This window comes from Struthio camelus, chromosome 4 (genome assembly GCF_040807025.1).
Source record: "Struthio camelus isolate bStrCam1 chromosome 4, bStrCam1.hap1, whole genome shotgun sequence".
Taxonomy (NCBI): domain Eukaryota; kingdom Metazoa; phylum Chordata; class Aves; order Struthioniformes; family Struthionidae; genus Struthio; species Struthio camelus.
In genome coordinates, this window is record NC_090945.1 from 57,913,633 (window position 1) to 57,939,543 (window position 25,911).

The 25,911-nt window shown below is 39.0% G+C and overlaps 1 protein-coding gene across 8 annotated transcripts in view; it reads right to left on the reverse strand.

Moving 5' to 3' along the window:
* CWH43 (cell wall biogenesis 43 C-terminal homolog) overlaps positions 1 to 25,911 on the reverse strand; it is a 31,466-nt gene extending 5,555 nt beyond the window's left edge. The window contains exons 1-15 of one of the 8 annotated variants that reach the window (XM_068942919.1): positions 25,766 to 25,911; positions 24,433 to 24,624; positions 20,621 to 20,741; positions 20,337 to 20,517; positions 18,192 to 18,393; positions 16,964 to 17,052; positions 14,804 to 15,058; positions 12,378 to 12,503; positions 10,069 to 10,148; positions 8,650 to 8,755; positions 6,428 to 6,563; positions 4,829 to 4,978; positions 2,370 to 2,514; positions 1,627 to 1,688; positions 438 to 593 (exon numbers count right to left, since the gene is read on the reverse strand). In XM_068942919.1, coding sequence (XP_068799020.1) covers positions 438 to 593; positions 1,627 to 1,688; positions 2,370 to 2,514; positions 4,829 to 4,978; positions 6,428 to 6,563; positions 8,650 to 8,755; positions 10,069 to 10,148; positions 12,378 to 12,503; positions 14,804 to 15,058; positions 16,964 to 17,052; positions 18,192 to 18,393; positions 20,337 to 20,454 — 1,625 coding nt within the window. In that variant the 5' untranslated portion in view covers positions 20,455 to 20,517; positions 20,621 to 20,741; positions 24,433 to 24,624; positions 25,766 to 25,911. The remainder of the gene's footprint in view (positions 1 to 437; positions 594 to 1,626; positions 1,689 to 2,369; positions 2,515 to 4,828; positions 4,979 to 6,427; positions 6,564 to 8,649; positions 8,756 to 10,068; positions 10,149 to 12,377; positions 12,504 to 14,803; positions 15,059 to 16,963; positions 17,053 to 18,191; positions 18,394 to 20,336; positions 20,518 to 20,620; positions 20,742 to 24,432; positions 24,625 to 25,765) is intronic. The other 7 variants (XM_068942913.1, XM_068942916.1, XM_068942917.1 and 4 more) reach the window with 7 other exon arrangements.

Sequence of the window (25,911 nt, forward strand, 5' to 3'; positions counted from 1 at the left end):
ATGCTACATTTTAAAATGCTTACGCAAAGAGTATTTAACATTGTATTTAATATTGTATTTCGTGTTCTAAATACTAGTATACTAAAGCCCTGATCCTCAGACTTGCTGAGAAACATGGGAGATACCTCATCGACTATAAAACGAGTCACCAGCACTTGGCAAATCTCCCTAACAAACAATCTCAGAAATTAATCATCTGGGTGAAGTAGACATTACCTTCAATTTATGCTATGGCACAGCAGACTGATTTTCCCAAGGCACATGTCAAGTCAGTGGAAAAAACAGCATTACAGATCAGAAGTTCTTGCCTCCTGATCCTCCGCTCAGTCTGACACTCCTCAGCACTCCCCACTTTAGTAAGCATTTTTTTTCCTAAAATTCTTTTTTATAAAACATTGTGTACATCATCCCTGTAATTACTTTTGAGATGCACTGACCTGGGATTGAAATGGATGTCCTCAGGAACTTGGTTGGGATCAATGACAATTCTATCATTATCAATATAGTTATCCAAGTCATCAGGGATCCTAAATTTGGCCATCTGGACTTCTGAATCACTTAAACCAGCATGAGATATGCGGGCATAGCCCAACCTATCAGGTACAAGGAGGGTTAGTTTGAATAAATAACCGAAGGCAACTTCAGCTCATGCTTAATCCATGACTTTTTTTTTCCTAAGTTACTGTTTCACCTATCAACATAGCTTTCTGCAAACATCACCTTCAAAAATCTTAAAGTGCTTCATAAACAAAAACACCATAACACAATGTCACAAGTAGAAAAACTGAGAAAGCATAAGTGCTTGACAACAAAAATATGTTCTAGAGCCAGAAAATTTTTGTCAACTATTCTTTCAGAATATACATACTGGTATAATTTCATCAACCTTTTCAGCAAGGGATTCTGAAATTCAAGAAAGGAACTCAAGCATCAATGGCATGAGTAACTGGAAAAAAATTAGATTGTAAATAATATTTTCTTACTTGATTCAGTTACTTAAGACAGCTATGTAGATTACTGTTTTTACTCCTGTTAACACTGCAGAATTTGCAGTTAATTTAGAATAAGCTGAATTCTATTCTGATACATATGTCACCAGGAGAATGATTTCTAAGCAACCTGGCATTACAAGGTACGGAGCACAAACGCCCAAGCATAGGAAAGTGCTTAAATACAGGCTTACACAGTTAAAGTTTCCACCAAATCCAGCATAAAGCTTTGACAGATCGGATCAGCATTTTGCATGAACAAACCCTACAATCATAGTTCATAATTTGTATCTTCTGTGTCATACACAAATTAGGGCTTAGCCTTCACAATTTTAGGATGAAGCTGCAAAGCCAGAGCTTGGATCTTGGAAAAAAGCGTTTTTATGTTACCAAAGCACATTACATCTGAAGGCTTTTGCTATAGAAAGCCTTCTAACACTGTTATTGCAAGTGATATTCAGAAATAAACCAATTCATCCTGAAGTCCATGTTTCACATTACTTCATGGTATACCTAACTGCCTATACAGAATTGTTTAGGGATGTAAAACTGTTATGCAAGTTCCTACAGAAACACCTAAAATTTATAGTCATAAACAGATCTAATACCAATGAATAAACGATCCACTTTGCCATACCTTATTACTCCACGATACATAATATAACTACACCATCTGTCAAGATCTGTACTGTCAATATCCTACAGGTGGAAGAGAAAAAAAAAAAAAAAAGTCAAGCAAATAAGGCAAGCTTTCCTTAAGAGGGTGCTTTAAATCAGCAACAGAATCAATGCGTAAATCTGCTGCAGAAAAGCACTTTGCCTGAGGTGTAATAACAAGGTAGAAAGGAAAACAACCCACTATGCTGTGGACAAACCAGACAACCTTTGACATTTCCTGACAGACAACTGAACTGCAGAACCCTCTTTTAAAACAACAGAATAACAACTAGCATGAGATAGGTTGGAATGGTGCTCTTGAGGTCACCCCAGTCCCAACCCCCTGCTCAAAGCAGGGCCAACTTCAAGCAGGTTGTTCAGGCATCTGTGCAGCCAAGTTTAGAGTACAGCCAAGAATGGAGATTTCACAACCTCTCTGGGCACCTGTTCTAATGCTTGACAATGCTCAATGTGATTTTTTTTTTTCCTACTACCTAATTGGAATTTCCCTTGTGGCAACAGGTGTTCACTACCTCTCGTCTTTTCCGCTGTGTATCTCCACCTTCTCTATAACACTTCATAAGGTAGCTGAAGATTATATTTGAAAATCAGCATTTATTTCCTTGTATGTCTGTTTCTAAGTTATGAATCTGAACTCTTAAACCGAAGTTTAAAAATATAGATTATCTTCAACTGTTGAAAGAAGCAGCATCTTTACATTACCTGGACATTTCCATTTTCTATTAATTCAGTATAATCTCTGGATCCAGGAGCTGAAGTGATGTATCCCAGAAATACAACTTGCTTAGAGCTATTCTTCAACAGCTTGGCAACAGCTATGGCCTGGAGTTTTCTGTCCAAATCCTCTCTGAAGGAAATGGAAAGACTTTAATATACATGTATTTTAGCTTAGATTCTTTCTGCTATACCGCAGTAAACTGCTTACAAGTCTCAAATCATTTGTTTCAAATCACTCAGTATTACAAATTGTGAAAGCTTACAGAGAGCTGACTGATTTGAAATAATCATAATGTTTGATAAAAGCCATATAGTAGACACAGTTAGTGTTCTCTATTACATGAAAAACTTGTTCTATTGTTATTTTGTTTTTAATATCAAGCTCATCACTGGGAAATGTGAATTTCTAAGTGCTTTGGTTATCTGAGACTTTGTGTCTGTCTGCACTTGAAATTTAATTATGCTAGCACAGACTGTCTGGTGCATAATAAAGAGTTCACATCCTAACAGAGCCCTTTACTTTTATCATGGATGCATCATGGTAAGAAGTAGTTTTAAAGTCTGAGTCACATAATTTATGAAATATAATTTAAGAGCTATGTTGTCCCATTACTTACAACATTTGCCAAGTATTTTGCATCTCTTTATAAGATTTACAGAACAGTTTCAATGTGACTAGAATTGATAGCACAGAAGAGTCTGCTAAAATACTGTAGTATTGGATCACCATTTCTATCTCTGGATTTGTTTATTATATAATGTAATGATGCTTCTCTTTTCATGATTCTTCACGTTAGTAACTTTTTAAAGTTGAGTAAAGCATGTTTTCTTCTATATCTTTTGTGGACTGGGCTAAATACCATTGAGATAGCAAGCTGATTTTGGAAACTGCAGTCCCAAAAGAAGATAGGAGCTGAAACACTATTCTAACGAATTTAGAAAGCTACTATGCTTTCTAAATAACACTACTTCTGACTGGAGCAAACGCATTAAGGAAAAAGAGCAGACAGAGAGGAGACCAAAAAAAAAAGACTATTTAAATAGAAGCCTGGCCCAGGTGTATATAAAGTTGCCTGCTCAGCTAGCTACTCTTTCCAAAAGTACTTCTCTCTAGAAAATGGGTTCTCTTAAAGGACAGCAGTATTGATATATTCTCACATTTTAAAAAGAGCCTGAAAAAAAAAAAAATCCTAGTTATCCAGTATCCTAGTTTATGTCATCCTAAGCAATAATAAAAGATAAAAAACAAGGTTTTACATCCTATCTAATTACAAATTAATTCACCTTAAAACAATTTAATTTGCACTTGTTTCCCATGTGTCTCCTCCTATTATCTCCTTCATTGTTTTCTCTCTGTGAGGGGGACTACATTGCTATTTTCTCCTATTTTGACAAATAGTTTCTCAGAAGCAAGTCTAATTGTTTACATGAGGCACAAAATGGAGCATTTTTTTAGTGTTCAGATTGAGAGTGGTTTCTGACAAATATATATTATTTAGTAAAAGGGAGCTCTACAAACAATTTGCTCACTTGGAGCACAGCTTTTACACAGAGGATGGAGACAGGGAAGCTCAGTATGGGATGGGATAAAGGATTCCTACTGTTTTTAGGTTATTTCTTTGGGTATTATATTCTGTACCCATTTCATAAATTTGCCTTTTGAAAAAATACAATATGAAATAAATTCCCAAATCTTATTACATAATCAGAAACATAATGTGAGATACTGCAAGAAATAAAACAGAAAACATAGCTATACAGAGTTTCAAAAAGCTATGCATTATTAATATTCATTACGCAGAACTAATCAAGACACTGTTTTAAAGTAAAGAACTGAAAGATATACCTTAATCTTTTCCATCACATATTTCAGCTACTCATATACTTCTTTATTTCAGAATCTGTTTATCAAATTTTGTATTTCCAGTTTCACACAATCAGAAAGACACTGTATAGATATTTTTCTAGCCACTTTGACATAGTACTTCCTTGGAGGCTGCAGAATCGTTACTTTTTACTTTAATAAACATCAACTGCCCATTAATGCTATCTATCTGTAACTGCAACTATCTGCCTTCCTTGTGGAATATAATGGGTCTCTTCCACACGCAGAGTCCGAAGGATGCTACCCCTAACTGAGAAACATCTGTAGTCCTGTTACTTGTTCTGGTTTTGCAGAACTATACCTTTGTAACGTCTCTAGTAACATAAACCTGGATATTAGGCTCCGCTGAGTTTTGCATGACACGTTTTTCCCTTTAAAAAGCTTCAAAATTTTTAACCATTAGCTATAGCATAAGTAGTTCCTCCAGTATGCCTTGCTAGAGCCAATATTACAGCGGAAGATGTTAAAGGCTACAAAATAAATAATATAGATAGAAGCTCACTAATTACAATTATGTTTCACTTCCAACAATATATGTAACAATAAATAAAATACACACTCTTCATTTCCAAAGTGAGCGACAACAAAGTCAACCAGCTTCCCTGTGAAGTTGACAGTCAAGGAGATGGCAGGTGCAATCTCTCCCTCGGGAGATGGGAGTAGGTGATGCGTGGATTTTACAATTGGATACCTTGATAGTGCCATAATCCTACAGGTGAACAGAGGAAATCAGTTACATTTTCTAGTTCACAAACATCACAGAGGTGTTATAAGCAGACAAAAGTTTGAGCAGAAGACTAACGGTCACAGAACTCAAACCATCAGACCAGAACTGTTAAACCACCTCTAGGCCAGTTTTTCTGAATGTTTTCTTTTTCTCCAAAACATTACTTAAGTAAACACGTCCAGAATTTATTCTCACATTCATTCCTTCACTAAAGAGATTAGTAACAAAGGCTCTATGAGTAGATTATAAATAATAGAAAAAAAGAAAAGAAAATTCAGAGATCTTAACAGATGAATTGTGAATGGACACGAAAGGACTGTTGCTTTGGTGTCTCAGATGAGGCACAAACTTTCAAGTCCAGAGTTCCCAAGAACCCCAAGACGTGCATCCATCAAAAAAAGAATGATGGTCTTGTGATAAGTGTATTTACGTGCTACATCATGAATTTTCACATGGAACTCTTCAAAATAGGCATCTGTGGGCATAATAGAATTTGTACTACTACTACAAGGCATTTTATTTAAAGCAGAAAGAGGCAGTAATACTTCTTTAAAGCAGGAGATTTTCCATTCTTTCAGTTTCTCTCTGGAATCCATCTTAAAACCACTTTGTCTCAGGTTTTTCAAAATATTTGATGAAAAAATTGAGAATTTGAGAGAATGACTTTTCTGCCCCATTCTGCATCATTTAAAGACAGGCTCTGGAAGAGGAAGGTTACTAAATTCTCCTCACATAAGGCAGAACTTAAAAAGCAATTGCAACACCACTAGGAAGTTCCATCTGCCACTAAGATCGGCATATCCCCCTAAAACCAATCTAACCATAAGCTGCTATTTTCCCAACTGCAAATATTTCAAAGATATACAACCGGTAGCTGGTCAAGCATTAAAATAAAGCCAGATACAAAAATTCTGATCACGAAAATAGACTTGTGCCCATTTCCCATATCCATCCCATCCTAGGTTTAACAAAATCAAAATTCCTAACTATTCTAGGTGCAGTTAGACTTTCCAATTGCTATCACTTCTTTCAGCCTGAAATCTAAAGTTCTCAGAGCTCAAAACATAATGAAGGAACAGAGGAAGCAAGTCAGATACAGTATTTGGAATGTCAGATTTCCAAATCTGTCCAGTATATTAAGGGGCAGGGTGCCATTTACTGCAACAACACAGCCGAAGTAGCAGCTGATCCTTTTTAACAAAGGGAAAACTTCTTCACCTGCATTGCATTGTAAAGCTAGTGACTCAGAGCATGTTCTCCAAGACAAGCTCTAACAAGTTACTATGATGATTATTATTCTGATCACTCTTGCCCACGTTTTAGCGGAGTTAGAGCTGGGTACTCTATACCCAACGTGGTATCTTTTCTTGTATGACTCATCAGTCATACAAGACTGTATTTATTGTCGCTCTGTGTGTAAAGATGACTCACCCCCAAGTGTGATCTCTTGCGCTTGGACCAAAATCTGTGTAAAATCCTAGTCTTTCGCCAAGCCACATTGTTGGATCATTGTTCCCAATGAACGGTTTAGAAGCATCGCTTTCCAGAATAGTGATAAAATCTGCATCTAGAGTGAGAAAGAAAAAATCTTTCTGAATTCATAACCATATCAATACATAATGTAATCAGGACCCTGGCAAAAGCGATGCCCGAACGTTGGGTCACCACAGGCCATGCCAACCTCTGATGGAGACACTCAGTGTATGGATACCATAGCTCCTCCCTGGTGAATAACCAGACATACATGATACTGCATAGTACAGGTGGCCTGCACATACCTACTGTGGTGCATTTCAAAAGCGTTAAGACTTTTGGTGCACATACAGATCAACCATGCAACAACAGCGGGTCTGCTGCTTTCAATTTAATGAGCAAGGGCTACACAGTTCATCTGCACTTACCTTCATCCACTAAATCCCCCATTCCTCTCCAACGGGTCCTGGGCAAGAGGCAGCAGGCTGCTGCTGCCAAAACAATTCACCAACCCACAGCAACCTGCAGTCAGCCCCCAGACACGGGAACAGAAAGGTTCCCAGCTTTAGGGAACTGTAGATCATACATGGCCACCGCACTTTCTCAGGGTAGCGTGGTCCCTCCCTGGTTACATGCAGAGGTCAATTTTTGTCACATGGCAGGTCCCCCTACATTTTGGCTACAGAGTAGAGAAAGAGCTATCTCATTCCCAAAGTACCAGCAGCTAGGAAAGGTGGGAGTTTGCAAGCAGGCCACAGGCTGCTTGAGCTGTCCAGGCTCAACTGGAGCAGCAGGTAGGCACGGCTGCAGTATCGACAAGTGCTCCCCCCCCCTTTGCAGTAATTATGCGCCCTCAAGTGCTCTCCTACTCTAAAAGGCAGACCAAGTTGCCTTCTCATCCAGGGCCCTCATACGAGCGAGTAAGACCACTAAACGCAGCACCACTCTTGCCACGTGAGTCTTTTTGCTTTTAAAGTGTCTTATTTAGCACCATGAAAGCAATGTTAGCAGGGAAAACGGCAGCTAAAAATATTTGCAAGCGGATTCCCAGATTTTTGCTTCTCTACGATTAGTTCAAATGCTGGCCACAGAGATAATGACAGAAACCGCCGCTGGGGGTTGATGCTGGTTCCCTTCAGAGTAGACAGGCGTTCCAATCACAAAAGCCACCATTACATTTTGCACTTTCATTGTTTCAGCAGTTAGAAAAAAGACTAATGAGCACAGGGAATAAACTCCACCCTACCTTAAAAGGTAGCCCCTTTAAGGCCAAGACTGAACATATTGGCTACACTGAGGAAGTTAGCCACTGCGTTCTCTGTGGCTCTCAAGATCAGCTACTCTTCTTAGGTAAACAAATGGATAATATTTTTCAGGAACAAAGCTCTGTCTAGTCATTGAGACTCTCCTGCTCAACAGTGAATGGATTTACGCATTTCCTAGAAAGCTTAAAGTCGTATTTGATATAACAATATACAGCAGGAGCTCCAAATCGTCCTAATTCCATGAGTGTGGCACAAAGCAAATAACATCTACAAGCCCCAGTGGCCAATGCTCTTCCTTTTGATGTACCCTGCAGCACTGATCTTAGGTCTAAATTCTTCATTTTCTATGACTAATTTCCCAACCAAAACCCTGTCCATGAGCAATAGGTTGGAGATCCTGCCTTACAGTAAAATCAGTGACAACTCACCCAAGCTACTATCACTATTTTTATTCTATACGTGGCTCTGGCTCAGTGAGGAAAACAGATTTATCTGCTTCTTATCTGTACTCCTTGTCTGGGGCATTTTCATTCTAGATCCATTAGGAATTACATAATGCTTCACAACTGAAAAAGCAGAGAGAAGTTAAGCAATATTAAATTTGATTTAAAAGGATATTTACAGTTATTTCATTTGTGCAAAAAATTCTGTACAGACATATAACATAAAACGTTAAGTAAATAAAGTATTCCTCTAACTAGAAATCTCTTTAAAATCTAAACAAATATTACCTTCTGTGCAAATGGATTTTTAACTGAAGCGATTGTACTGGATCAGCTCATAACTTCAGAAGAAAGCTACTAGGCACATGTTCTTGTGTTAATGCAAGAATGGACTCAGTTACCCAGCAGATATTCTTGCTTCTGTTCCTTCACATGAACCCTCAAATATAAATGAAGTGGAAAAAGAAATTACCTGTCTGATTAAGCAAATTAGCAGATCCTTCCAAATTAGACCATCCTTCATTGTCATATGCAAATCGAAAAGGCCAAATCATAGCAGAGAAGTCTCTTTTTGGCACCTGAAAAAAAAAAGAAATAAGGAAAAATGTCAAATACAATTTGGCTTTTACATATTATATCTTTGCAGTCAACAATATCAGATATACAGTGCCATAAAAGACACCTCAGACTAGATATTTTAACCAATATATTCTCCTAATAAAACTGACAGGATCATAAAAGTGTATAGGTATCGTTAATGGCACAGATTTTTCTCCAGCAAGGAGAGAAGTCATGATATTTAATCAGAATTTGTATAAGTAACAGTAAGTACACGAACATAAAAGAGGCCAAGAATATTTAAGAATCTTTTCATCTTTCTCAGAGAAACTACCCACTGTTCTCCTCATTACAAAGTACTATAAACTCGGATGAGCTCTTAAAAAAAAAAAAAAGTATGTATATGTATGTAGATATACACATGTATTTTTCCATTCAGCTTTTATCACCTTTTCTGCATCTTCTCCTGTAAGTCATCAGTGACTTCTTTAACAAAAATATTTAGCAACAGAAATACATGTCAAAGAGCAACTTTCAAGTGACTATTTTAGGACTACCAGAAAAAAGAAAACATCTAATTCACAATTGCAACCACTTGCATCAAAAATTAAGTATTATAACAGTAATCAATTCAAACATAAAGTAGAAGCACGTTAGTTTACATCCAATCAAAACAGCTCTAACTTTGAATTAAAATTACTAAATATGCAAGCAACACTCTCAGACAACTTATAAGTAACCTAAATGCTAACATCTGCTAGCATTAAGCATCCTTAATAGTCATTATCATTGCAATATCCAATTTTTGGCCAGCTAGAAAACTGGGATCTTCTAGTTTTCATCCATTTCCTTAACTAATTAGCTGAGAAATATTAATTTAAGTCAACTCACTTGTCAGAGAGGTTCCATTCAGTTATATATATAAACAGAGAATCACAGAATATCTTAGAGTAGAAGGTACCTCAGGAGGTCATCTGGTCAAACTCCCCTGGTGTTAGATGAGGCTGCTGAGGGCTTTGCCCAGTCAAGTGCTGAATATCATTCAGATAAATTCACTTGTAAAAGTAATATTCAATTTGAATGCATGAGGCAAGAATCTCTCAGTTTTTCAAAAATGTTTCTTTCCTTCATAGCAGCACAACAACACTCCAGAGACCCAGCCTAGTCATTTCCCTTCTTCAACATGAATTTGTGAAGTACATTTTTTGCACAAATATTTGATTATTATTGCTAGATACTGCTGTAAAGAGTTCCTAAGCACCAATGAACACACCTAAGGTATCACACGCACACTTCACAGTGAAGTTACTACTTCCATTGACACAGTACTCACCCCTTGCCCCAACTTCTTCTTGTAAGCTCTATAACGTAGACCCAATCCTAGCAAACCAACACCAACAAACAGCCACAAGACTTGAAACAGAGAACACAGAAGTTGCTTTTAAAGTAGGAGGAAATAACCTTATTATTACAGTAAAAAAGAACTGAGTATATTGTCATTCCAAGGTGTGCTATTTATAGACTGGAGACTCCTGGCTGTACACATTTAAATTTCCACATACATCGGTGATAACACCATTCCAAAGTAGCATACTTCAGGAAATCTGTATGTGTGCGGATACGCTTATGTTCTCCAAAACAGAACAGGCTGTGCAGACTGAGCATACCAAATCTCCTCAGAATCCTTGTTTAAAAATCATACCTACTGAGGAATTCATTATAGGACATGAGAAATAGCATCAAGTAAGCTTTTTAGTGTTTTTATTTTCTGTGTTCTGTGTATTCTGTGCATTCTCTGTGTAGATGCATGCAACTTTTATTTTACTTACAATGTGTGGAAGAAAATCTAGTTTACTTTATAAGCCTCTAGATTACAAACAGATATAAGTCCTTCCAGATTACTAGAGCAGCCCTTTGCTAAGTCTACACATTGGCAAAGGCATTGTGGCCTCACAGAACGCAAATTCAGGGCTTTCCCATTGCTTCTGGGCCCTTCCAAATAACAGCCATGGACAGCTAAAGGCTCTCAGGGTTTGGTACATTATAATTTCATGATCAAATCCCTCTGTGGTTATTTCATGTATATAGTGGCACACAGAATCCACAATGACTCCAGCTAACTCTATTCTTTCATCAGATCTTTAAACAGGCATGTAGTTATTTTTCCAGAATTCTTCTGGAACAACTGTACATTAAGTTTACATCAATTCCATCATGGATGAAAGACATGCTAGAGAGGACATGTTTTCTACACTAGTAAACGCTAAGCGACTTCACACTCTAATCCGCAAAGCTGCTTGAAGTAGAAGCTGAGAAACAAAGAGAGTCTGGGCACAGCGAGGAAGAGAGTACACCAGTCACCATTGTAACGTCACAAAATGAGCTGAGCAGGGGCTGTGCTTTGAAGGTGACAGATAATATTTTGAAGCATTTGCTCACTTTTGTGAAGTGGTTTTTTGAGTAGTGATGTTCAAACCACTTGCATTGGTGCTCACATTGCCTCTCATACACAAACACGTTCTTTTACATTCTTCTGGACTCCAAGTATATAAAGCCCCTAGAGACAGCCCTGAGAAGTGGGGAAGCACTATTGCCTCCACTTTCCAAATGAGGTAAAATGATGCATGCAAGAGATACATAACTTGAACCAAGATCACACAGAAAAACAGACGCAGGAATTTGAACCCCCAGCATCTTGATCTCTGTAGGGTTAACGTGCCCTAACCGCTGGCATGCTTTTCTATCTTCCACCAAACTTTACCATATTGACAAAGCAGACATGCTGCACATTTCCTTAGAAAAATTAAGCTAAGGATAAAAGCATATTTCAGGCTGAAACAATCATGGAGAAATACTTAAAAATATCATTTGGATGGATCCCAGAGATTAAAAAAAAAAAAAAAGGCAGTAAAAGAACTCAACCTTTTTAGTTACTTTTCAGAATCTAAGAAAAAGTCAGACCTCATCCTTATCATAGGGCAATCTGGGATCCCTAGGTATAGTTCACAGGCAGGAGATGACAATAATTTAATGTGGATGGGCCTGGTCTGAACATGCAGCAGGGAGACAGGATTGCGTAGTGGTGTCAGTCACAATAGCCTTTGCAGGACTGCCTCCTCTCACAGGAGGGCACTTGCAATATCCAGCTACCCCTAGGCCACCAAAGTGCCGTCCCAGGGACAACCAGCTGACACAGCCCTATAAAGGGACTCATATTGAATTGCTCAAAGCCAACATATGGCTCAAAAGCTGACAAATCATTCGTATCTTCTCTATATCTAGATAAAAGATCTTAAGATCCAGAGAGGAGTCCTTCTCAACAGCCAAAAAGAAATCATGAAAGAAGCTGAAGCCTTGTTTACATGTGTTTTTCTCCCTAGTTTGGTTTTTTTGGTCTCCATTTAAAAAATTCCAAGCGGTAGGACAGCCAACTCACAACTGTAATTGTAATGCTTCTCAGTTACTACATATCATCATTACATTGGAACTAGGACAATTTATACCAACTGCAAGTCTGGCCTTAAAACTATCACCAAAAAAATCCCTTTCTAAAACATCTGAGCAAAACACTGCACTGTTTATTCTTTTTCATCAGACAATTTTGTTAGAGTCATGTAAGAAAGGAAGTAAAATTATACTTACGTAGTTTAATATATTTTTTACTTTTTTTGAATAGTGGCTTTTGGTTACTTTTCACTTCAAAGACAGAGCTAAGATCTTTCTTGGATCCCATTAGAATGTCTATCCCAATACATAACATGAGAAACCCTGTAAAAATATAAGTCATTAGTTTTCTCATAGAGTTTAACACATTAAACACTGAAACACAAAAGCCGGGAATTTATAGATGTAGTTATTTTTGGGTTCCAACAGCAAGACAAATGCAGCCAAACCACAAACACAGATAAATGCCATACCAACTGTAGCAACGCAGGAGATACATGAGATTTCTGGATAGAGAAGACCCTACTTATCATTGCCACAGTATTCACTTATGCCTGCAGCACTTCAACAGTAATACAATATTTTTATTTACATTGTCCCACTTGCTGACATAAGCACTGCTTGCAAAAAAATGAGCTAGTGACACTAAACATACCACCAGTGAGAAATATTTCAAAGCAGAAGTACTGCAATAAGAATTTAAAGCTAAGAGTATTTAAAACTCCACTGAACATTTTCTTATTGCCCTTTCCCATACATTAATTGTAGTGAAGGTTTGCAAACCAGGAAACTGGGTCTAGACAGTGAAGAAGGGGGCAAAAACAGAGAAAAAAGCTTTCTCAAAAGCATACTGATTCAAAGCCATTAGAGCCAATGGAAGAGCACAGATCCACCTCCTGAGCGTTATGTTACATCACAATGAAGCAGCATATAAGTTTTGAATATAATGACCTTACTTTCATTGTCATTTTTCCCAGTGTGGTTCCCTACCCAAACTGCAGCAAGAGAAAGGCAGGATATTGGACAGGAGGAGAAAGCAAGAAATAGTATTTGCACCTGAAAGAAACCAGAAAACAACAAGAAGTTTGCCAGAATGTCAAGCTCTAAGGGAGAAAGCGCAGCAACAAATACACAGTCTCATGGTATATGAAAAGATTTTATATGCAATGGAGTGGCATCAAAGACCCAGAAACTGGATTCTCAGATGGAATAAACTCATGTAGTGCCATCAGCTGAGATGGATTCAGTTCACATTATTCTTTTTGCTACCTAAAGACAGTTAGGGCCTTCTCTGCATTACTACCCAATGATCATGCCAGGTTAATTAATCAGAAGTTTGTATTTCAAAGGAAGTGACAGAGAGGGATTTTATGCAACAGTTTTTTTCTGTCAAAGTATTACTCAAGAAAGCACGTTACACTCTCTATCACATGCTTTCTTTATATAACTTTTAAAAATAAAATTAAATGAAATGAGAAAACCTTTTCTACAGACCTCTCAGAGGGCTCTCAAAACAAAGAAAATTTCAATAAAACTAACGGAACCTTCCTCAAAACACAAACTGAAACCCCGAATGTGATTGTTGTAATATTTGAAACACTGTACATGGAGACTAAGAAACCTGGAGTGACAGAAAGTGGTTGCAAAGCGTATCTGAAATCAGAAAGCATTGCAGCAACAAGTCAAGCATAGCATTTGTTAATCTTTTTCAAAAAAACATAGTATGATATGTCACATTTTAAAAACAGATCATACACTTATCTCAAGACAAGGTTTAGCAATCTTTAAACACAATTAGTGAATGTTATTGAAACATGTTAACACCTATTAACAACACAATTTTGGAGACAAAACCAGAAAGGGTTTCATTTCCACCTCACCACCTTCATCAAGGAGTCGTTTTGCTGAAATCTTTCTCTTTGCTCATCTCAGTTCTTCCTCTGTGGTAAATACCTGATACTTTCTGTTCTTCTCTCACCCCTCTCCTGTTTGTCTGCATGTTTCTGACACTGCAGGCTTATCGACATTCCTCCAAACACGCTGGTGTGGCCACAAAGCATAAGGCAGAGTCACATGAAAAAGCAATTTCACGTCTCAGAAGCAGACTGGCTAGATCAGCCAGGAGGCTGCACTCTGCAGTTCAGAGCAGGACTAAATAACACGCTGAATTATGTTACTGTTTCAATAAGGCTTTTCAGCTTTCATAAAACCCTCAGTTTCCAGTAACTACTCTGTCATCCTAGGTACTATGCTGCTACCTGAGAGAGAGAGTTCACAGCTGCAGTCGCACCCTGGATTACAGAGCAGCAATATTTTTAGGGTGACTGATTAACACATCTCTTCCTCAGTTGTGTACTGGGTTCAGAGTTTTTTCTACTCTTTGTCATTTTCCCTCAGCTGAATTCCATTTTCTGCCTATATTTTAAAATATTTTAACCATGGAGAAAGAGGTAGGGTTTGGTTTTTCTGGCATGGCTCTCTAATTTTCTCATAGAAACTCCTACCATAGGAAACCAAATAGGAATTGAGCATTTAGAAAGACTAGTTGTACACTAGATGCATTTTAAACATCTGGCTCAGGCTAAAGAAAGCATATTTGTCTTTGTTCATAGTCATAAATGTACCTAAAAGAAGGTGGGAGCTTTCTCTAGCATAAATTCCTCCAGGTACAAATTTATAAGCAGTACACCATACACAGAAGAACAATTCAAGAACATAGGCAAACATGGCTGCAGTCATGGCTTTCCCAGGATGCAGACAGCTAATAAAGTGTCCAGCCAGGTGAGGCCACACACTCATAGTAAAGACAGCAAGAACGTTGCCTGCAATAGCAGCACTCCAGGTCTGTAAATAAAGGAGACCAGCCGATGATGTTATACCTGTAAAGGGAGAGAAAAGAATGGTGTGAGTCACAGACAGCTATATTATCCGCCTTCTTGTTATTCACAGTCTTTCTGGAAAAAAAAAAGAGAGTTCGGAAAATGTAAGCGTGCTTTGCAGCCATGCAAAGCACTGCTGCGCTGTAAGGATGGTTTTCCTCTATAGCCAAAGACAGCCTCTCACTTTTCTCAACATCTCATACTCTTAAAGATTGTTTATTCTGCTGCAGACAGTACAGCAAAAATGCTGCAAAGAAACATCACCAGCAGCAAAATCCAAAGACTTTTGGTTACATAAAACTCTCCCAGCCCAAGAGATGGATTATGCCATTTCTAAGGGGTTAACAGGCATTTGCCTGTTATGAACCTGCTCTGACACAATAGGTAAGGAATCAAATGGGTTAACGTGAAGAGAAAGTATTGCTTTCCCTGACATCCTCTCCCCTTCAGATAACCAAATGATGGACAGAAAGATACCTATTCATCTTTTACCAACTGCGAGATCTTTAATTTGCCACACACTCTTTGACTGCGATGGGATTTGGCCAAGCGGAACACTAATAACCACAAAACCATTTATAACAGGAGGACTTTATTTTAAAACTTTGTAGTACTTCAGTAAATATTTTATCTACAATAACATTCATGTTATGATAGCAAGTATGTAGAAACATTTTTAACCTTCTGCTCTTATGTTTCTAGGTTCTGAGCATATACAATGCATGATAAAGAATCATTTTGTACTTGTTTTAAATTAGCAATGTGTGTTCATCAGAAATCAAATGCTCATATTCACATTACAATTAATGCACACATTTCTTAAAACTGCCACCTGCACCACAGGGTAAATTATTAAGGCAACCGCTTGTTTAAGCATTGCAAGTTCTTGTAGCTTTATTGTGACCTTCCTGATATCTTATATTTTACTTTCACTCCTGAAAACAAGTAATTCTGGGAGAAACTTAGTTTGCATTAAGTCTGTAGTCTTCCAGGTTGTGGAGAGTGACTTGAAAGTTTTGGTTCCTAAACGCTCCAAAAGACAGTTAGAAAAAAAAGCAAAATATAAATTTATTATTTTCTTAGGTCTCCACACTTTGAGGTCCTGATTTATTTTTAAATTTTGCAGGAAGTATTGCCTTGTCTTCTTGAAATTAACATCTACAAACAATTAGTTAAGGCCAAAAAAAGCAGATTTTTTTGACAGTATTTACACCAGGAAGTTTAACTCAGATGGGCCTACAAATTAGACCGAGCTGCATCCAGCCATGCTGAGAAGGTATGGAAAAATTACCTCTCCACATCTTAAGAGCAGAACAAGTCCCTTCTCCAACTTGCTTTGCAGCTTCCACAGCATAGCTGTACCCCCCCACACACTGAAAATGGACGTCCGGCTCCAGCAGACCTAGATCCCCCTACCCACCACCCAATGTATTCAAAAATACATTGCTCCAGCAGAACTGCTTTGATGGTCACATTATTTTACTGCCCAGAGATCTTGGCAACCAAGGAGACAGGAGGTAAGCTTGCCCAAAGTGAATTACTCATTAAATTACAAGTCATTGTGCCTCCTGCAGAATCCAGAGCTTAGTCTGACTTCAATCCCATAACCCCAGACATAGCCTTACACAATGCAGCAGGTGAGAACCGAGATTGTACTCATGCAAACACAACCTCAACAGGTCTCAATTGCTCTCAATGAGAGAGCAATGCTCTCTGCGTCAGCCTGGAAATCTGGCCTATAAGCCTTAGTCGGCTGATCAGGCGTGCATCTACCACAGCTAGTACAGAGAAAAAGAAGCATTGATCAGTGACTGACTACTTCAGCATGGTGGTTTAGGCTCCAAGGGCATAAGTAAAGGGAGTAAGGTAATAGAAACAAAAATTCTGCTCATGATTTGCACCTACCTATAAGGAACCAGGCAAAACTGGTGACAGAAAACCAACTCCAGAATGAAAGCATCAATCCATGAGCCAGTCCCAAAAGAACTATACCTCTAATACCAAAAATAAGGAAAAAGAATTCTGTTATTCACAAATAAACTTTTAGACATACAAGCAAGGATGCCTGGTAATATTTTATAGTCCTTTTTCTTAGGCAGCTCTCACTTGAACACAATATATCTTTATCTCACACTTCACTGCTTTTTCTCCTCTTTGTAGTGAAGTCAAAAACATCCAGCTGAAAGTAACAGCAGTTTATCATAGTATATAAGTGAACTATGTTCAGCAGGAGAAGCACTTCACAGAAATATGAGGTACAAAAGAAGAAAAGAACTCAGATAAAGTCAGAGAGAGGAATCTACCCCAAACAGAAATATTTTCATCACTTCAAGAAGAGGATCCCACAGCACCTTGCACTGCTAGGAAACTTGAAGAGCTCTTGTGTGTGCTAGCCCCAAACTATTAAATTAGCTCACCTGCAGTTACATCAAGTTGACTATCAGGGTAATAATCCAGTTTCCTTCTAGATTTTGGAACTTGGGTGAGCAATGCACAGCATTAAAACTAAATTCTCCCTCAGCAAAACTCCTACAGAGGCACAACATTTAATATTGCACAACATATATTTTTTGTGTCTACATGCATTTCCAAAGTGATCCAATTTCCCACCATCTTCCCACTGAAGTCAACTGCTAGATTCATTTACTGCATATTATAGATGTATTCCCTTCATTCATAAATCCTTGAACCACAGTCTTAATTTTAAAAAGTGTTTTGCAATGCAGCAATGAAGATTTTATTATTGCTGAAATTAAAAAAAAAAAACATTCTGGATTAGAATATCTTAAGATTTATCAGTACAGAAGCAATGCTCAGATTGCAGATATCTGATAACAAGAATGAATGAGAAGGAATGAGTGAATACTTCTAGGCCCCTATTCACATGCTCTATGTATGAAGTACCTTGTACCCACTTTATTCTATACAGGTTCTTATACTATACCCATCTGTTAACTGAGCTCCTTCCAGTATTGCATTAAGTAATATGACACATTTGCCCTCTCCCTTTGCAAAAAAATAAGTGAAATTGAATGTCTTGATCTGGTTGAGTTTTAATTTATGTCACCAAATGTGGCATTGGCCTTTGACTACTATTTTATTCAAATTAAAAAAAAACCCAAACCACACTTACCCGTATGGATTAGGATCTGGGCCTCTATGGGGATGTCCACTCACTGCCCATCTAGAAACTAATGAGACCTCCCCAAATATCCACACAGTGAGGAACATAAGGCTGCCAAAAGTAATTCCTGACAAAAGCCAGTTCGGCTGGGAAACAGTCCCTCTAACTGTATTACCAGTCTTATTTGCTTCTTGTTTCTTCCTCTCTCCACCTAGAATAACAATAGGAATAGAGCTGAGCAAAGCATCAAATCCTATTAGGAAGGGTTATCAAGAAAAAGATATAGCCAAGATCACAACATTTTCAGAATAAATTACTGGCTGAGACACAAAAGCTAACTTATCTGATCTTTCATGATAAGAGGAAAAAATGTCTAATAACAGATTACTAGATTTGTCAGAAAAAGCTACTCACCTAATGTGTGCAAAAATGGCAACCTGCCTATATGATTATTCATACTATTGAAATTGAAATAACTACATTGGCTTTGAAAATCAGCAGAAAAGTTCTTAGAATTTATCCAGAGGATTCCGTTCTCTGAAACTCTAAACTCTAACAAGAACGAAACCTGACACTTCTGAGGAAACCAGAAATAAACTCCCTTCCCTCTCTCCTTTTTTCCATGCACTTTAGATCCTCTCTTATCTGAGAAGAAAGTCATGCCTTTAACTGTACAGATCATGCTGTTCTTTCTGTTTTTCAAATACTTCTTAGTTGTCAGAACACTCACGAAAATAACAACACAAATTTATACTAATGTTAATAAAGATAACTAAACACAGGCCATATTTTGTCTAACATTATAGTACTCTAAAACAAAGAAATAGATCATACTTATTATTACCCAAACAATATAATTTTATATTCCTAATGACAAAAAAGCTACCATTGTTGGAATGCATTTTTTGATGTATTAAATATTACTGGAAAACAAAAGGACTGAAGACAATGTTTTAAATCCAGGCATCCAAAATTAGACAGCTAAATCCACAACACAACTTATAAATAAAAGTGATCAGATTCCCAGATGTGTTTAGTGACATACCACTGATGTCAGTGGCACATTCTCAGCTTCCAGGCCAAAATGCACTATCCAGAGCTTAATACATCTGACCCCCGGTTTTTTAGGGTACTAGAAGAAACACACTATAGTTTTAAATGTTTTCTGTGACTCAGATTTCAGAGGGTATGGACACAACAAGAAGTCACAACAAAGCTTTTAACAGCTCCCAAGCACTCCTGAAAATAGTTTCTGTATCAGACATATCTCTTGGATGATAGTATCGTGCCTTGTCATCAGCATTCATTTAGGGAAGCCTGCATTTCCAAATCACACTATAGCTGCAGTACGTTCTCTTCCTACTTTGCAATGAAAGCGCTGGCTTATTTTATGTCATGCAACACCCAAGTCTACACACAATACATAATGCCAATTTATACCTACTTACACACAGATAAGGTCTTATATTTCAATTAATTCAGGTTATACTGAGAAGGCGCATCTGAGGATTTAACATGAGCTGCCTTAATTATCCATCCCAACATGGATGCATTCCGTGGCAACACTACCTTTACGACTTTTAAATGCAATCACCAGCCCTCACTGCTGTGTCACTGTGCAGCGACTTGAAGAATTCAGGCAAATTTTCAACAAGACATCTTGTCCCCTCCTCCAATTCTTCCTGTTTATTTTCCCACATCAGCTGTTCCTCAGCTTTGTCCTATCTCCCTTCCTATGACAAAGGATACACACTGGCAGAGAGACTGAAAGAGGAGATTGAGTTAAGAAAATAACAGAGATACCACAGATGTTTCATGCTGGGGAGAGGATAAACCCATTCTGGTTTTACAGGTCTAGGTTATTCTTTTGTTTGTCTAACTGCTGCATTATTGATACTGACATCAGATGGCAGTCCCAACACTACCTTATTATAGCTTGTATGAATTGCAGCATTGACTCTGCCATTTGATGGGCAGATGAAAGTATGCTATGGTTTGTAAGGTCTGCAGCTGAGCTCATGTATCAGGAACATCTAAAACCAGACTGTACTTAAAAAAACAAACGAACAACAACAACACCAGTGATGCATACACAGGCATGCATTAGGATGTTTTCATAACTAAGTTGAGCCTTCTTTACTGTGATACACTTACCTGCGTGAATTTGCTCCGCTGCTGCTATAAAACCAAGTGTCAGTACGACAGTATTGGCAGCTTGTGAGCTCCAAACTGGGTTTAGTGATGCATACCAGATTCGAAGAACAAGGAGCATTATCTTGCCTAGAATGAAGCCCCATATCCTGATGAACCTGTAAGAATCAGTTTTCAAGTAGTGCTATGTTTAAGGAAAAAAAAAAATCTTATTAACCAAAAAAAACCCAAAACTTGTTCAGATAAAGAGAAGTTATTTACAGACCCATCAATATAAACAAAGATACCTTTGTAAACTGTTTCCTGACCACCACGTTACTGCTTGAACCAGCAATGAGGAAGAAACACCTGCAGCCAAGATGAACAGTCTAATTGAAGCACTTGGTGCCTGATATGATGCTAAGCTTCCTACAAGCAAACAAACACAGTTTGCTTTAACGGCCAACAGAGATCAGGTAATAAATGATTTTTCAATCTTTTCTGCAATACAAGTGGCTATATGTTCATCTGAAAACACATTATACTACACATTTTTAAACAAACCAAAGACAAGTAGGCATGGATTGAAAATGGGTTTATGTTAAACACATTATAGCAGTTATTATTTTCAGGAAAAAAAATTAACATAAAGAGATTATCAAAGACTGCAGTTATTGCCTTAATTTAGATCCTCACGATAATTGATTCCATAAATAGATATATGGATAAAATATCTAAGCATACCAAACCTCTGAATAGTGGACTTACATAACAGCCATAAAACTTGAGGTTTATCCTTTCTGGGAAGAAACAGTCAGCATATATTGCACAAAGATTAATAGGCAATTGGCCTTACTGGGTGAGGCGGCTTTCTCTGGCCCAGTATCCAGTCTCTGAGAGCAGCCAATAGCAGCCTGTTTCATCTCGCTACCAAAGACTAACTCCCTCAGCCGCTGGAAGAGACTGTGCATGTGCAGCTCTGCCATCTTCCAGGGCACAGTGAACCCACCTTTACTAGCAGTTTAAACTCAGCTGCCAAGTTTCCAGTTAAGTGCTTATGGGTCACATGTGTTCTCATAACTTTACAGTTGGAGTGGTAACTTCTGACCCAGGAGTGAAGCAGCAGGAGACGCAACATCTTTCGTCGCGAGACATTTGCTAAGTGAACGTGAGTCAAACTTGAAGAGTTTTTAAGCAAGGAAGGATAGAAATGGAGCTGCTGACTCACAATCTCTGGTAATACATGCTGGGAATCCTCCAACTGTCTATTTGCTCATTCTGCCTACAGCAAAGATGGCACAAAGAAATTAATAGTGGTTTAGGTCACTAACTGTAGTGAAGATGTACTTGCACGGATTTTGGCGCAGGTTGTACAATGCACACAGATTTCAGTTGCTAAATTGTGCTGAAATGCCCAACTCTGCCTCATCAAACCTTTCATCACTTGCGCTAGCCAAATTAAAGCTAGCGTGGGTTTGTCTCCTTATATTGCAGACACACCTTTGGCTGCTGACTACACCCAGAATGTAAATATATCTATCCAAACATGCAAATATTCTCTGTCTGTTGTCTGGAGACATACATACAAACAGACACAATAATAGGAGATTTTTTTTTTTTTTTCTTTTAAAGGGCACTCAGAGTCAAGCAGCATGGAAAGATGCAGAAATTGAAACAAAAGCCTCAGAGAAAATAAAGCATCCTCAAAATGCAGAAAAGAAAAATAAAAGAAAAAGAAAGTGAAAGAAAATGATAGATAAGGGATGAGCCTTTTCTATCCAAAACAAGAATCCCCAACCCTTAAGTATTCTGTTTTTAGCTAAGCATGAAGAATTTCCAGTTTTTTTGGTTGTGAAATTAAAGACTGAACATTTCCAGTGGAACGGGGTGGGGTATGTGTGAGGTAGATTGTTTTGCCTGACATTGTTCAACAAGCCCCAGAGGAAGGCCATGGCCTTTCTGCAAAGGGATCTTCCGAAAGATCAAAAAGAGGAGGAAGCAAGAAGTGTCCACATATGAAGAAGAGAAAGTAGAAATGGTTGAAGAAAAGGAAGACAAGAAGCACAGTAAGACAGGACAGGATGAATTTAAATGACAGGCCAGAATGATAAGAAACAAGTAAAAAGATAAATATGGAAAGACCTAAAGTCCAGCATTGCATGTGCAAGATCACCTGGACAACTTAAGTAGTTTGAGGATCAGTTGTAGGGAAGCAAGTAAAGACTGACAGTTACCACTGGCTGTTAAATTCTTTGCTGGAGACAGAGGGCAAGGAAGATGCTTTTACATCTTCCCCAAATATTGATGTTCACCGCAGAGTAACAGTAAGGGGAAGAGAGAAAAAGTGTAGGCTGCCCTAGGGGCGGACGATATTGGGAACGTCCAGGAGATGGAATAGGGCAGGGAGACATGATTGCTCTGGACGTCAGAGATGCCCTAGGTAGGAACAAAGAGGACATCATATCTGCATACAGCAAGCCTCAGGTGAGCACTGGCTGAGGACGGCGACAGCTTAAGTTTCTCCAGTCTCTTCAGCTATGCAGCTAACACACCCTTTCCAGAGATTCCTACTGAAGGTGCTAGGTTTTTGTTTGTTTGTTTTTTGTACTTAATCTCTTCAGGAGTTTGTGATGCTTGTAAGAAAACAGGCATAAACAAACAAGCTTTATGCAGCACTACAGGCCTGTTACTGCTCTTTATTTAGCAGAACAAGAATTATATAGATCTAAGCAATTTCCCTGCCTCTTTAGGCAAAGCATACTAGTAAACCCAGCAAAATGATCTGAAGGACTATAAATAAATATCTTAAATGCTATTACGTAAATCACAGCAACATAAAATTTGCCATGGAAGAATGCAGGGTGCAATTTGAAATGCTCAAACTCATTATTAGTCTCTAAATTAACAGATACTGTAGAAACCAATGCCCTGGGCCCTGCTGCAGAAAACTCAAACGGAAAGCTGCTCACTGAAAAGCTTACTACAAAGAGAAAATACATATATTAGGATGGATAAGATACAAAGAGTAGAAAAAGAAGAGAACATGGTAAAATTACATATCATCTAAAGTGATGATACCAGTAAGCTGTGTTCAGTTCTGGTATCTTTTCAGAGATAACAAGAATTCTAAAAAAATAATGAGCCATGTAGAGAAAGTAAATAAGACAATCCTATTCTGTCGTTTACTGATAAAAAAGGAGAAATATATGGAATCTGATTCTCCAACTATCATCTTATATTGATAAAGAAGGAGGCAGGAATCGTTGATTCAGAAGGAGGCAAGTCACCACTGATCAGCAGCATTTTCCCTCATGCAGGATAGAGACCCTTTGATCTTCTGAGTTCATCCAGGTGCTGCAAACTTATTAGCAGTAACTCACTTTTGAGCTAGGCTGTAGCTGCCAAACTTCCAATCAAACCTGCAGAAAGTCAGCAAGAACTAAGACCTGTACCAGTCAGCTGAACACCCAAGAGGGAAGCCCAGATGAAATGCAGCTGGGGCTAGAGAGCATTTAAGCAGGCATTTGTGGAAGGAAAAGGAGTGACCAAGTACTGGAGTTTTGATTTAGGGAGGAGCACATGAGATGGGTAGGAAGAAATTTTTATCTTAAATTCAAGATCAATCTTCTGTCAGTTTTACAGGAAGAAAGAGAGTCATCTTGTGTTCATGGTGAGCCTATAGTAAAACTATTATAAAAATAATCTGTCTTAAGGAAAAGGTTATTTTTAGCAGCTCCAGGTTACTCTGTAACATCTCGTCCCTAGCCATTGTCAGAAACAGAGAACTGCTATACAAACAAACACCTGCTCTACTGATTTGTACGTAATACTGAAAATTCTTTTTTCCTGTTGGGCATGGCTTGTATTAACTTAAAAAAATGATGTGAGATTTGCCTTTGATTATGCAGTACTATTCTAAAAACCAACACAATGGATTCAAGGAATATTCCTCTGCTTGTATCCAAAGCTTAAGACAAGCATGAATTTGCGAGGGAGGAAAGAGCTATTATTCCTATATCTTAGCAGAATCATTTGATTTTTAAGGCAACTTGTAACATTTACTCTTATGCACAGATACCAAGATGGAATCTATAGCACACTGCAGTGAATGCTGACTTACCAACCATAGTCAGTCTCAGAACGGCTAGGACATACTTGTTGTTAGCCAGCTTCCAAAAAGGACCAATTACCAAGAATATTGGAGAAAGGAATGCAATGGCAAAAACTTCTAAACCAGTGAGTGCCAGTGTCTGAAGGGGGAAGTAATAGATCATCGGTGGCAGCGCATGGTAAAGAGACCAAGAAATGTAGCCTAAAAAAGTAAAGAAAAAATATATATTTTCTACAGCATGGTTTCCTGGAGATTACCTTAAAAAAAAAAAAAAACTTTAGACTTCAAAATGTAGAATATTAACTGTATTTGAAAGTAATTCAGCTAACAATAGTAACTTTCTGGGAAAGAAATATTCCCTGTTGCAAATTAGTAAGTGTATTTTTCATTGAAAGTATAAAGCTGAGAATAAGTCAGCTCTTCTCCCACTCAGAAAGTAGTCCCAACGTTGATCTTCAAGGCAGGCATGCTCAGTCTTGGATCGTGTTCAGAGGGGACAACGCCAGCTAAATCCGTAATCCAACCACAACCTCGGGGCTCCTCAGAGGCAGATCCGTGGCTAGGTGAATTGTTCTAGTAAGTTGGTCGTTCCTGCTCCAAGGCTTTATCTGTTCGGTCTGCAAGGGGTGTCTGCGTGGCTGGAAGCACGACGTGCTCTGCTCTCCCCCGAAAATACCTTGTTAGTGCGCGCTCTGGGCTGCGATTCCCCCTACGCGCTCTGCAAGAGCGCCAAGCAGCTGAGCCCAAGGCTCGCAGTCCCAAGGGCGAGAGGCCTGGCGACCACCCTCAACGTTGCACCTTGTTCAACACAACGCAGCAGTTTAAGGACCGGTTCTACAAACGCGAGTGCAAACATTTACCTGAAAGCATGTAATAAATCCCTGACTCGCCAAACGGTCAAAAGGCATACAGAAGCATACAGAAGGAAAAGAACCAAAAAAAAAAAAAATGGGCAGTGTAATGGAGCAAAAACCAAGCAGGTCACCAACCGGCGAACCATTATGCACTCATTCCCAAGGGCAGGCTTCATTTTAAAGCACCCTGGAGCAGCGGGATCACCCGGTGAGCGCGGTGGCAGAGGCGCTGGGCGCCGCCTCCGCCCGGCCCCGCGGCGCCCCCCGAGGCAAGCGCCCAGCCGCCGCCGCCACCTTCCGCGCCGCCGAGCCGCGGCAAGGGCAAGACGAAGCAAGCCTCCCGCGTAACCGCCACTCGGATTTCGGGGCACGCGAAGCAGGCGGGAAGGAAAGAGAGCCGGCGGCCGCCGCGGCAGGTGCCGTTAACCCCCTCCCCGCCGGGGCCGGCACGGCCGGCCGCCCTCCCGCAGCCCCGCGCCGCCACCTACCCAGGAGGGTCTCGGAGAGCGCGGCCTTCCACAGGCGAAACATCGCCCGCCGCGAGCCCGCGCAGCGGCGTCGTCCCCGCAGCCGAGCCGCCGCCAGCGGGAGGGGTGGCGGCGCCCCGCCGCGCCCGGCCCGCCTCACGCAGCCC